We start from the raw sequence: 14,282 nt of genomic DNA on the forward strand, positions 1-14,282 counted from the left end.
AGTACAATAATAATCACATTTTGCTTTAAGCTATAATACTTTTAACTTAAATATAAACATACGTATTTTATCACTTAATTCCAATAAACAAGTATTATCAAATACGGCACATACACATAAAAAGCAGTAAAAAATATTATACACATGTAAAATTAATAGCGAAAATACATGTTTTTTAAAACATTTTAAATTATGTATTATGTTGGCTACACATTTTTATTTTGGAAGACGCCAATTTTATATAAATATATATTTTTTTAAAGAATTATTAGCGTTTTTAAAATTTTCCCAAATATTTCAATTTTGGTGGCCATTTTCAACGAGTTGTATATAACTCATTATTAGAAATTAGAAATCAAAATAGGGTAGAGTTGGAATCGAGCCTCGGGCCTCTGCTCCGTAAGTCCGCAATACTAGTAATGGACCACTTGTATTTTGACCACCTGATTCAATTAAAAAAATATGTCCAGACTCCAATGAATGCTTAAATAGAAAACTCAAAAAACTCGAAAAATTAGCAGTTTTAATATACAATCATAAATTAAAAACATTATGTGACTGCAGCAATATCGCATATAGTGTTTATGTCACCGCCAAATCGTTTAATCAGCCACTTAATTGGAGGTCTATTCGTTAAATGCCAGCATTTAATTAAATGGCTAAGATAGCTCAACGTTTAACGTGTTGGCTGGTTGAAGGCTAGCCCCTTGGAAACGGTTGAACCAAAAGCCGTTGGTTTAGGTTAGGAAAGGTTGGATCAACTTACGTAAAAAAAATATTTTTAGTATCAAACCTTAAGCGACCTATCCTAACCTAATCGAGCTTCACGTAACAAAATAAATTAAAATTAAATAATAATTATTGCTGTATTAAAATGAAAGAGGCTAAACAACGTTCAGCCCTTTCGTTAAACGTTGCTTTCAACATTTTGGCTAAGCGTCCGTTAGCCATTCAATTTAATGAACAGCCTCGTCCAATAGGGAAATATCATACTACGAATACCGATTGAACAATTGAAATTAATTTAGAAAACAGTTTTTTTTTTCAAAATCAATACGGATATTGTGGAAAATTTTTTTATACATAATTTATAAAATACAATTTTTAAAAAATATGTCTTGACAAAAACGCGACTTGTTTGGCCTTAAAAATTGTGACGTCAAGATTAGTGACAATTTTCTATTTAAATTTCAACGGTCACAAAAAGTTCAAAATTTAACCGAATTGTGACATATTAGGGGAGTGGGCAAATGCAATAAACCGCTTTCACGGAAATTTTAATTTCTAAATTTAAAAATATTTTTCATGCCACTAATAAGTACATTTTTTTTATCGTTCAACTGTATTTCATAGGCCCTTATTAATTTAAAATAGTTTAAAAAAGATATATTTCCCTTCCGAGTGCCTGATTTAACTATTGGACTGCGACATATAAATAGGTACAACGTTCATATGTTATCAAAATTTATAAAAGCTGTAAGTAAATAAATAAAATGTAAAAAACAAGCTAGTTTCATAATTTCAAGCCTCAGTTTGAAAGATAACATTATCACACTTATATATTTGTTACTAAAATAAAACTTAAACAATTTATTACGTCCAGCGAAACAATTAACAATATTCTCTTAAATAAGCTTCCTGCTCACTTATTGTGCAAAAATGTTCCGACAAATCTCACGAGTTAATCATCACACCGTAAGTCACGTGTGACCGCTAATTTATTTTTCGCTATTTCTGATATTTTTCTCTTCGACCTCAAACGGGTTCCCGTCCACCTGCTTCAGTTCCAGAGTCCTCTCACCTTCCGTGTCGAGGTACGTGGGATTATCCATCGCGTACGAATCCCCATCTTGCGGAAATTCCGTCCGCCCATGTTCTCTCGTAAATATCGTCTTATCGTCCAGCTCGTCACTGATATGGAAGATGTTACTTATTCCGTTTTTCCCGGGGACATTTTCTGAATATAAACTGGTGGCTTTATCCTTGAGCGGCAATTTTTCGTTTCCTTTCTTGATGGTCAGGTCCGGTATCGCGGGGTCCTTGTTCTTGTAGGACTTCTTGCAGATATCGTTCGCCTCCCTTCGCGGCCTCTTCATCAGGAACAGCTTGTTGAAGAGGTAGTAGAAGACCCCGGAGACTATGGCGACTGCGGAGAATATCTGGTACGTGGGGCGCGTCCCGAAGCCTTTCATCAGGTAACCTCCGACCAAACTTCCCGCGCCCTTTCCTACAATGAAACATGAAGTTAGCAAAAATGAAATAAGTAAGTTCAGCGCTACAGGAAATTGGATATAAAAATGTTTTCTTACATGCTGTAAAAATAAGAGCATTTAATTGTAAGGCGAAGTTTCTAGAAAATTAATAAAAAATGAATTACTTTAAAATATCACTAGTTCTATTGATCAGCTTTTTAGAATGGCCGATCTATAATGTGTGTTTTTAGCGTGTTTTCATACGTACGGGGTTTGTTTTTTTAAATGCTAGGACACTCACCGACGACAACTAGTGACGTCACGAGCGGAGTTATTTTAAAACATTAAAAAATCGAAGCGATGGTAATGCGATACACAAAAAAATTGGCTTGTTTGATAAAATTCACCGGTCTGTCTTTGTTTGAACGAATTTGCATTTACTATCCTTAGAAAAAAAGATTTTATAATAAAAAAAGTAAAATTAAAAAAAATAAAGGTAAAATTGATTCACTAGAACCTACATCAATGAAGAGTACCTGTGTTTCTTTACAAATTTGGCAGTTAGAAAATTTAGAGAAATACGGATTTTTAAATATTGTGAAAATCATCCCCATCCCCGTTTTGACACTCAGCGGCGCATAGGGCACCGTATTGGTAAACCAAAAGCAGCGTAATTTTATCATCTGTTACATGAAAGTAAGGTTGTCAGTCGTACGCTTCAAGTGCGGCAGTCCAGGAACAATTAATTTGTCAATATTTGTTTTAAAAACAGTCGAGATCGAGTCGAAAACATTTGTCCAGGGTTTTGATTCTATATCACACGCAGAACTGTATTCGTCATTCGCCTGAACACCCAAAAATTGTGAAAGTTATACAGATATTACAAAGTGACTTGACTTGATTTTGTATTTGCCCAACTAGCCAATATTACCCACCGACTCCGTAGTAGATGCCTCCCAGCAGCCCCTGTATGCTGGTGTCCGTGGTGGTGGTGGACAGGCGCGCGGCGTACGTGACGGCCGCCGTGAAGGCCAGCGAGGACGTCACGCCCTCCAGGGACTCGAAGATCAGGCACATCCACGGATCGTAGATCAGCGAGTAGCCTGCAAACAGAAAGAAGTTTGAAAAGAATACGTGAAAGAGGACTGTCGCGAGGCTCCGTAACCGAGAATATCCGACATAATTTAATATCAATTTCTATGTCTGAAACTTATGAAATATTCCCAATATCCTATCCAAATCTGATTTTATCTCATATTCCTAAAAACACAAATGTCGAGCCTGTTAATTTTTTTATAATAAACATTTGCGTTTTAATTATTTACCCAAATACTTCAATTTTAGGGGGAATTTTCAATGAGTTGTAAATAACTCACACTTGGAAAATGGGAATCAAGTTAGGATAAAGTAGAGTTCGAACCTCTGACTTCTGATCCGTGAGTCTGCAACACTATCCATGAAACCACAACCCAATTATTTTATATATCACGGTAAATACAATCCAAATTATAAAAATGGTAGAAAAGTAAGCGTGTAAGCAGCTGCGTATATACGTTTGTAAGTGCGTATATTTGTCATTCCGAACCTAACTGAGCAAAGGACTTTTTATCAAATACGATTATCTTTTTTAAAATACCGAAAATTCCAAAAACACGTTACTAGGTCAGTACATTGAGATATAGGCCCGATTGGAGGAGCTGATCTATGTGAGGAAATACAATCCCAAGTCAACAAGGCAGCTTCAATCTCTGTAGCTCTAAAATCCACAACATGGAAAATAAAGATGCCATTGAGTAAGATGAGAATTTATAAAGCATGCGTTAGACCAATAATGACATATGGGGTTGATGCAAGGGCAGACATAGTCAGGACCTAACAAGCATTGAGGACTTCTTAAATAAAACAATGGGAATGATAGCAAGTAAAACTCTAAGAGACCGTTAAAAGAAAACCAGAATAAGAGAGATATTTGAGGCTGAGAATATCATAAGATGGATTAGAAAGCAAAGGAGGGAAGAATGAACACCAGCAAACTCTCTTATATTGAACAACATAATCAGCCTCACGGGACTCGACCCCCGGTGGACCGACCGAAAGGTGGAAGAACAGCTGGGAATCCACCTCTCAGGAGGAGCAACCCTCTGGGAAATAAACCACATAAGTCTATATGACAAAGAAGAAGTATTATTTTAAAATATCTGAACTTAGCTCTTCAGATTTTTTTTTCAGGTCTAGAATCAAACCTAGGATTTTGTACATCAAAGCCCACTATATTACTAAGTTACCATTTCATAATAATACACAATCTTAATTTATCTTATGATACCTTTTTGTTTTTAAAACTTGACTCACCCAACAATCTAATGGCGTAGAAAATGAACGCAATGAACAGCACGTTGGCATGTCCGATTCGCTGGATAATGGGGCCCGACAGGACCAGCAGGGGAATACCCGCAATACCTCCCACCGTGATGGTGATACCCATAAGGCTCCGGGAGGCCCCCAGGTCCTGCAGCAGCCAGAACAGGAAGCTCTCAATGTAACCCCAGATGGAACCTAGGATATTTTATATTTATATCATTAGATAGCCACACAGATCAGATGTAATGTATTTACTGCGCACCGAAGAGGTTATTATTTTTTTCAGGATTTATCAAGAAATTATTAGTATGATTATTGGATTATTTATTTAGAATACTAATTAATATCTAGTTCTATTTTTATTCGTTATTTTCTAAAAAAATGTCAATAACCGTTCTTGCTCTGTTTATATAAGTATATGTAAATATGTCAAAATAGTTTTATTTTAGTTAAAGTTTGTTGCGTGTATTTTTAATATTAGCGTTTATAACTAGATGTAATAAATTGTAAACATATTACAGCCAATTAAATTAAGCAAATAAGAGCTAGTAAAAATTAGAGATAATTTATAAAAAAACTGACGTCTCCAATTACCGACCGATTTGTATTCAGTCAGTCATTCCAAAGTTACTGGAATCTGTTTTGCTAAGTAAGTTCACCAATGAAATAAATAAAGTCATCATTCCCTTACAACATGGTTTCATAGCTGGTAGATCAACCCTTACAAACCTCATATTGCATCAGAATCGGTTAATCCTATCAATGGAGACACGTCATCAAACTGTCGTCATTTATACTGACTTTAATAAAGCGTTCGGCAAGGTTTCTTGTACAATTTTAATATTCAAACTTGGTTCATTGAGAATTACTGGTAATATCTTGGAATGGTTTAAAAGTTACCTTTCATCAAGGAAAATCTTAGTGAAAGTATTCGGTTACAGCTCGTACCAGTTTGAGCATCTAGTGGGGAACCGCAAGGCTCCCACCTGGGACCAGTACTGTTTTCTTTATTTGTTAACGACATTGTGTCGATATTTGAGAAAGTAGACATTCTTCTCTTTGCCGACGACCTCAAAATTTCAAAAACTATTACCTCTTATATCGATTGTGGAGTTCTTCAGTCTAATTTGGTAAGGCTTCATTACCAGAAAAAAAAAGCCAGAAAATCTTACTTTATTTAAATGTCGACAAGTGTTGTGTAATATCATTAACAAGAAGTAAAAAACCTATATTATCGATTACTACATCAATAATATTAATCCGGGAAGAGTTACAAAATTAAAGGATTTAGGAATAGTTTTTGATGAAAAATTATCGTTTATTCCTCACATTGATACCATCACTAATAAGGCGATAAAATGTCTTGGGTGTTTGCAGCGAACTGTAAAGGATTTTAATTCTACCACTACCCTAAAAGTACTATTTACTGCTTTAGTTAAAAGTAATTTAGAATTCAACTAAACAATTTGGTCACCTTATTACAATATTCATATTTTACAGTCAGAAAGAGTAAAGCCTAAATTCCTTAGATTCATCAATTACAAACTGTATACATCCACTGAAAATATTGATTATGATGTTTTATTGTGTACACTAAATATGTCAACTCTTTACAAGAAGAATTATAAATGATTTATTAAATTTATATAATATAGCAAATGGCAACTAACTAGTATTATCACATTAAAGTACCTTTTCGAAATACTCCGTAGCTAACGTTATTTTTTTAATCTCCTGCCAGTCATAATTATTATTACAATTCACCAATACCTAGACTACACCGGCTAGGTAACGAGTATAGTGAAGTTGATATATTTCATTTTTATTTAAATAATTATAGGTTAAGTATTCTGAGGGCCATAAATTAATTTCTTAATATTGTTCTTTATTTACTAAATTTTACTAAATATTTTTTTTTTCTCTATGTATATCTATAATAATACATATATTTATGTGTATGTGTATGTGTATGTGTATGAATATATGTATATATGTACAAGGTGTTCTTTAAACCCTTTTACACCCGAAACCACGATGATCAGTATGAGTAAGAAGACATATTGGCACATTAAAAAATATTTTTTAAACCATTTAAAAAAAAAAAAAATATTAAAAAAAAACAAATGGTTTCTTACTTCTGCAGGGAAGAAGTGAGGGGAGCGCGGCCCAGTATCAGATTCCCCCCTCCCCCTCCTCGTTTCACCCCTGCAGAAGTAAGCAACCGTTTGTTTTTTTTTTTTTTTTTAATTTTTATTAGTTCTAAAAATTTACTTTAATGTGCCAATATGTCTTTTTGCTCATACTGATCATCGTGGTTTCGGATGTGACAGGGTTTAACGAACACCCTGTATATATATGTGTACACATGTTTGTATAAGTGTGTGTGCATGTATGCATATTATGCATGTGTGTGTATGTATGTCTGTGTATTTATGTATGTATTATATTAAATATCTTTCTGTATACCCCTACGCCTTTGTGGGTAGATTTCCTTATTTTTACTTGTTATTGTTTCTTTTTGTTTTTCTTATGTTATTCCTACTTTTAATCTTACGTAGGTATGTACTTATGTTACACTGCTGCACTTAAATAATAATAACTAATAAATTTAAAAGCCCGTAGGGCGTATAAAATAAATAAAGAATAAAATAAAAAACTCATTTTGATGAGATATATAAGATATGTATGTATATATATATAAGGAAATCTACTCACAAAGGCGTAGGGGTATACAGAAAGATATTTAATATAATACATACATAAATACACACACACATACATACACACACATGCATAATATGCATACATGCACACACACTTATACAAACATGTGTAGGAATATATATATATATATATTCCTCTATATTATATTTACTATGTCAAAAATAAACCATAAAAGCGAGTAACCATGAAAATATATATTAGGTATGTCTCCAGTTGCACAAACAGACATTTAGTATTGACCGATTGAGCGATATACGTATGCGAGAATTAAAATACTTACCAAGCATAAAACAGACAACGAATAATGCAACAATCTCTGCATTTCTCAACACTGTCACAAAGTCCTTGAGTAGGTCTGAAGCGGGAGTCTTGAACTCTAAATTGATGCTCAGCATGATAATGCCACTTACGATCTTCAGGACAGCATACAGGTAAAAGGCGGGTCTGTAGAGATAAAACATCTATTAGATCAACTTGGAAATTGGACAAAAGCTAGGTTAACAGATGACATCATAAAAATGGTACAACCACAAGACATCAAAATGACTGAGGGATCAAAAAATACACAAGTGTGGGACCAAAAATTCTTAAGCAATAACGTCGAGGGTTAAGTATAAATGATACATCATATACAGCATAATTACAAAATACATTAATCAAGTTTTAAAATTTGGAAGCTATTGTAGCCTCCATGGCGATGGAGTAATATACCTGAAGTCAGTATATCCCTTGTCCCTGCTGGCGTAATCTATCATCATCCCTGAGAGGGGAGAAGAGATCATCCCTCCGATACTGCCGTAGATCCTCTGCAGGCCGTAGTCCGCGCCGTGCTCTCTCAAAATGGCTATTACGGCACCCTCGAACATGGCGAACGCCGTCCCTCCTATTATCCCCACAAACACACGAACCTAAAAAATATTTTCATTTCCACTCTTTTTTTATACAGTCACTAATGTAAGTATTAAAAAAATTAAGCGATAAGAAAATCATTAAACTTTAATGTAAAACAAATAGCTAATCAGTTAAAGAGGTAATAAAATAATTTAGTGTATCGACATAATAGATTTTATTTTTAAAATCTAATGAGTTTCCGCTAAACCAAAGTTTATTAGTATTTTTATTTTATTCCATTTAAAAATCTCCCTTCTAGTTTTACCTTTTACCATTTTAATTATATCGTTGACATGACGGGTTGATATCGTTAATATCGTTGACATGACGGGTTGATATCGTTAATATCGTTGATATGACGGGATGTAAATATATTTTCCACCACAGATATAGAATATTATTTATTCAGTGTTTCCCACCTAGTCAAGTTTACTTGCATTATAATTTTACATGCGCTTACTTTATACTTTTCTATAATTCTCTTTTTCCTTTATATTTTTACTGTTATAACCAAAAAACGTGATCCAATCATAAACCTGATTTTAACAACCATACATTTCATAAGTTGGGCTTGTGTAATGTTTGTTTTTCCTTACAGCCATGTAGGTCCAAAAGGTCAAGGCAGGATCAAGTTCCACCTCCTCCTTCTCGTTGGAGCAGAGAGCCTGGCGAGGACTGGACACCAGGCATTGCGGAGTACAGGAGGCAACAGTCATCTTTTGAGGCTCTCCTTTATTCTTTACTCCAGTTGGCTCCTCTCCAAACACCAATTCCACTGATATTTCTTGTTCTTGCTGTAATTGTGAAGAAACACATTAAAACAAAAATTCTTTGATTTTCAATTTAATTTCAATTAATTCCAAGTACATTTTTATATTCTTTAAAGAAACAATTTTAGAACTTTTGTCATCTAAAGACACACATTCAGAAGGTCCGCGTGTAAAAGAACTTAAGTTACTCTGATGCTAAGGGATAGATTTTACTTAATGAATACTATGGATTATTTAAAGGAAAATATAGCTTATTTATTGCAACAGAGAGGGAAAACATTTTTGAGAAGGAAATATGGGAGTCTAGGCATTTACAGGGCTTATGACCTGTCATTAGTTGGTTTAAGTGGCCACTTTACACACTGTGTAACATTCACCATTCTGCCTATGTTTGAACATCCACATTTCCTCAACTCTTCCATCTGTTGACTTTTGTGAAGTAAAAGAGCTGAAACCTTTATCATGTGGGTGAGATTCATCCGGCTGAACCGATTCACCTACTAGGCAACGTCTGAAAACAATTTTCCATTTTTTTATGCATCTGCTTACATATAACTCCCTAGGGAGAAAATCCAGCCAGTCTGCAAGCATTTGGACATACTCAAAACGTTTTTGAAAAATAAAGTCGATACGTTCTTCAGAATCAGTTTAGTAGACATTTTGTTATTAATTTGCGAAATAAATTAATTTTACTACGCAATGACTTTTTCTGGGCTATTATTCCGTGTGTCGTTCGCAATCTCTTCCGACATTTTGAATTCCATTTCAGCGTCCATCATCGTTGACGAAAAAAATGTAAGCGATGTACGGCATAATTACTCAGAAAAATCATCATCATCTTGCATTTGAATGGCCGTGAGAATCTAAGAAATTAAATTTATTATATTGTTTTGACTGTTTCAAAATATTGACTGATTATCCTACAGATATAAGAGAACTTTTCTAATTAATGGATTATCCTACAGATTTGGCTTCAAAAACATAATAAGTAATTTTTGTACGTAAAGCACAAAAAGTAATTCAAAATGTTTTAAAAACAACTTTATACTATTTTAATTTTTTATTATCTATATATTATTTATTGTTTCAGCATTTACTTTGTGTAAAAACATTTTTAATTGATTTAAAATGAAACACTTTGTAATTTTTACCACATAAGAGTTTAATATATTATAACACAACTAGTTTCAGGTGTTCTAAATTACCCATCATCAGGTGTTTATATAAACTAAACTAAAATATATACACAGATTAGTACTAAGGTACTGATAGGGTCGGGTGGAAGGGGCAAGGCAATGTGCGGTGCAGGGGGGGGGGGGTTTTCCTAATTATGAGGAATATTGATTTATCATGTGTATGAAATTACGTGTGGGGGATTGTAGCAATAAATATACCGGCCAAACTGTGAGAAGTTTCAAAATTAGAATTAACAAACACCGCCCCACGGCTTTCCAGCACTAATTTTTTTCTGAATTTGCAAACCATATTATTGGATACAAACCATTCGTTTCATTCACATACAATTAAACTATTACATTATGTCACTAGGAAAGGTATAATAATGAATAACTAAAAATATTGCAATAAAAAAACAAAATAAAATCTGAGAAAACTTAAATAATAATATTTTATTCCAAAATTCTTCATCCCTGCCATCAATATTCCCCATATTTAGGAAAACCCTACCCCCTTCACCACACATTGCCTTGCCCCTTCCACCCGACCCTATCAGTACCTAAGTACTATGTGTATATATTTTAGTTTGGTTTATATTAACACCTGATGATGGGTAATTCAGAATACCTAAAACTAGTTGTGTTATAATATATTAAAGTCTTTTTTTTTTTTTTTTTTTTTTTTATACGCCTCCACTCGTTTGCGAGTGATTTTGGGATATATTAAAGTCTTATGTGCTAAAAATTACATTATTTCATTTGAAATAAATTATCTACATAAGTCGATAATTGTCTTTGCTAAATAGTTTTATGTTCTTTTTGTTCAGTTTCTTGCATTTATGTTTCTTCATGTAACTGCTGTAATTGGCTAGGCCGTATATATAATAAATAAATAAATAAATAAGTAAGTGTGTAGTAAAAATGCCAGAAAAAACATGTGTTTACCTATTCTATGGGTACTTCGAACTTTTTGGTAAAAAATATGTATTTATTCAGCACCCGCCAGTTCTTGGCACAAGGACTTATGCATCCTCACACAGAATATTATACGTAGGAGTGTAATGATGAAACTACAGCAAATCTGAATATATTAAAGGTGCATTTTTACTGTCACGGCCATGTTAATTTTATCATCAAGGCCTCTTTCACACTACCTGCTGAAACTGGCAAATAATAATATGTGCTAGTGTTAACAAATAATATTGTTTTCTGCGGGCGTAAGTACATATGCGACAACTGTATTTGACTACCGTATACGTCCAGCTTTTAAAAAATAAATTGAACTCATAAAACTAAGTGTATTTACTAATTACAACATTTTGATATCGAAAGTAGGTGCCATACCTGCGAGTAAAAGTCGACACACGTAGCATCTGGGAGTTTGATATCGAGTAGTTCTTGTTTAGTCATATTTGCTATTTGCTTAGTCGCTTCATCTTCGGACAGTCCATTAATGCTGAACATCTTTATAAACTTATTTTCGGATTTCACAGAGAGCGACATCACCATATTATCGGAGTTTTCAGACAAAGGCATAACCTTCGCCATAAAATTGAACTGATTAATTTCTGTAATTGTGTCGGTTTCATTACTAGTATTGCTGTACCCGAATGCGCACATTATTTCTGTGGAATTTTCATTCGTTTGGCAATTTAATCCGTACATTCCGTGCGTTGGAAAAAATAACGAAGTTTGTGATATTCTTCTGATTCTTGTCTTGTACCTCTCGCTGTTATGAATGACCCTTTTGCTGTTTTGGTCCAGGAGAGAAGAGTCCTTCGGTAGGTCCTCTGGAGAGACAGGATACCTGAAAACTTCTGAGCTTTCTTCCTGTGGATTCCTGACCTGAACCACGTAACTTTCTGCGTGAGAAATTGTGAGGGAATCATTTTCTGGTGGCCAATTGCAAACAACTCCGCAAACTTCTAACCTAGAGTGAAGAAATAGTTTTTGACAAAAATTAGATGACATGTAAGAATTAATTTAGGTTTTTATCATCATTAGTCTTAAAACGAATGACGTTATTTAGTTTTTATACGGATTGTTACGAAATTATTTTTATTTAAGCAATTCATCTGATTAATTATTAAACGTTAAAATAAAGATACTAAATGATACATAATAATTTACTTTAAACATTTACGTAGTTTAACGCTAGATAATTAGTGAAAAACAACTTTTTTATTTAAAAAGTATTAAATAAAAATTATTCCACAAATCCATTTAACATTTCGGATAAGTTATTAAAACCATTTTTAAGAAACTTGTGTCAAATGTCAAGAGTATTAAAACCGAAGGAAAACTGCTTGCTTATGTGAACCTTGTCTATCAGAATATTGTGAAAAAAGTCGTGTGGAAATAGTATGTTGTAATAATAAGGACTCAACTACAAACACTCATTTTGACTTAATAAAGGTTATGAATTTAGTATAAAAGTGACCTTTAAATTAAATAACTGTAAAGTTTGTACTACCTCCTAATAAATACCTACCATTTGCACTCTGTCCCTAAATCTTTGCATTTGATTGATCAAAACGCATAAATTGATTAGTAAGAAATAGTATGGTCTCCTCTGAAACTATCGCTTGAAGCCTCTGCAACAAATTGAACGTATATCTTGGACTAAAACAATATAACATTATCTCGGCCTCTATGAGTTCGCAAAAGCCAAGCAGCCATGATATATAATACATAGTTCGCCTATAGAAACATAAAAAGTAATTCTCTCACAGCCTAGTTGTGAAGTCGTGGTTCACCCAACCTAGTCACCGTTAGGCTAATTAATTATTGCTAAAGTGGGTTGTATGACGCCAATACAGCCATTATTATCGCCAATAATCGAGCGTGATATCAAATATTCAAACTTCGTACCTTCTAGTAATAAAAAAATATATACCTCGGTATAAACATTTCAGTTTAGAAACGTTTTTCCCTGAATTTCAGCGCAAAAACAAAAATAAAAAAACAGTACAAAAAGTATTCAAATATGATGTTTTTGTTGAATACAAAGACTCCGTTGGTACCAAATGTAATCATATTTTTTAAATATGTTTTAATGACGTTATTTTCCATATAAATAATGTTTCACTATTTATTTTTAATATTTATTTAGATAAATACACTTTTTGTTTCTGGCTCTGGCTGGTTCAAACTAGGTTTATTTTTGGAATATTTATTTTATTCTTATTTTTCATAAACATAATAATTATATGTATTGAGTACACACAGCTTATAGTGACAACCAGGAACGATACATGCCTGTAAATGTGTGTTATTTATCAGCAATATATTTTTTGTGCGTTAACTATTTATTCAAAGTTTTGAAAATAAAAATTAAATTATGTGTTTTTCAATAAATATTACGTTATTTAATAAAATTCCCTTATTTAATAACATAACCTATTTAAAAAGAGCACAAGCAAATGTACTTTTTTATCTTATTTAAAAGATGTAAAATTTTATTTACTATCCGCAAATTCAAAAACTATTTTCATATCTTTATTTACTAAATATGCGATTATCCAAGGATTTCGACATTAATCAGCTGTTTAGTCGAGAAGTTTAGTTTGTGTTTAGAAATAATATGTTTGATCAATACGTTAGCACCTTTTAGAGATTCAACAACTGGCGATCGAGTTGCATTCACGGTACCACGAATCAATATTTAAACATTATGAAATAAATCATCATCTTGTACCAACGGCGAGGCATGGCGCCGCGGCGTGAATTTTACTTTTAAAATTAGATTTTTGTTAAACCCAATGCATTTTGGCACTTAAACATACGTAGCTGCAGAAATATTTATAATTTCGATCTTGATCTAGGAAGGTAGGAACAGAATGTTGTCGATTATAGAGGAGTTTAATGTAGATTTATTTAACTAAATGATTGGATTGAATTTCTTAACGAAATGTTTTAGTTGAATTGCATTTTAATTACTCGTACAATAAGGAAATAACTTTCGAGTTTATTCCAATTTTTTAAAAAGTGTTTTATAAAAATTTAAATACATTTTGTTCGGGTAAATCACGTGAAGAACATATTTATACATTTGAAAAAAAATACGTATGGTTGGCGGTTGATAAAAATATTATGATAGAAGTCTATTTTAATTTTGAAAAGGGTTTAATTTATTATTTACAATAATTGCTCAATCAGCCCCCGGCGGT

At 33.0% G+C, this 14,282-nt stretch overlaps 1 protein-coding gene across 1 annotated transcript in view; it reads right to left on the reverse strand.

Moving 5' to 3' along the window:
• Window positions 1-505: 505 nt before the first annotated feature.
• The window catches only part of LOC148278219 (uncharacterized), a 55,790-nt gene continuing 42,013 nt past the window's right edge, over window positions 506-14,282 (reverse strand). The window contains exons 5-11 of the mRNA XM_088231747.1: window positions 11,458-12,043; window positions 8,765-8,962; window positions 7,989-8,185; window positions 7,558-7,721; window positions 4,545-4,748; window positions 3,128-3,295; window positions 506-2,227 (exon numbers count right to left, since the gene is read on the reverse strand). Coding sequence (XP_088087873.1) covers window positions 1,719-2,227; window positions 3,128-3,295; window positions 4,545-4,748; window positions 7,558-7,721; window positions 7,989-8,185; window positions 8,765-8,962; window positions 11,458-12,043 — 2,026 coding nt within the window. The 3' untranslated portion in view covers window positions 506-1,718. The remainder of the gene's footprint in view (window positions 2,228-3,127; window positions 3,296-4,544; window positions 4,749-7,557; window positions 7,722-7,988; window positions 8,186-8,764; window positions 8,963-11,457; window positions 12,044-14,282) is intronic.

The sequence above is a fragment of the Micrasema longulum genome, unplaced genomic scaffold (assembly GCF_059751315.1).
Source record: "Micrasema longulum isolate JH-2025_06_02 unplaced genomic scaffold, ASM5975131v1 h1tg000909l, whole genome shotgun sequence".
NCBI classification, from domain to species: domain Eukaryota; kingdom Metazoa; phylum Arthropoda; class Insecta; order Trichoptera; family Brachycentridae; genus Micrasema; species Micrasema longulum.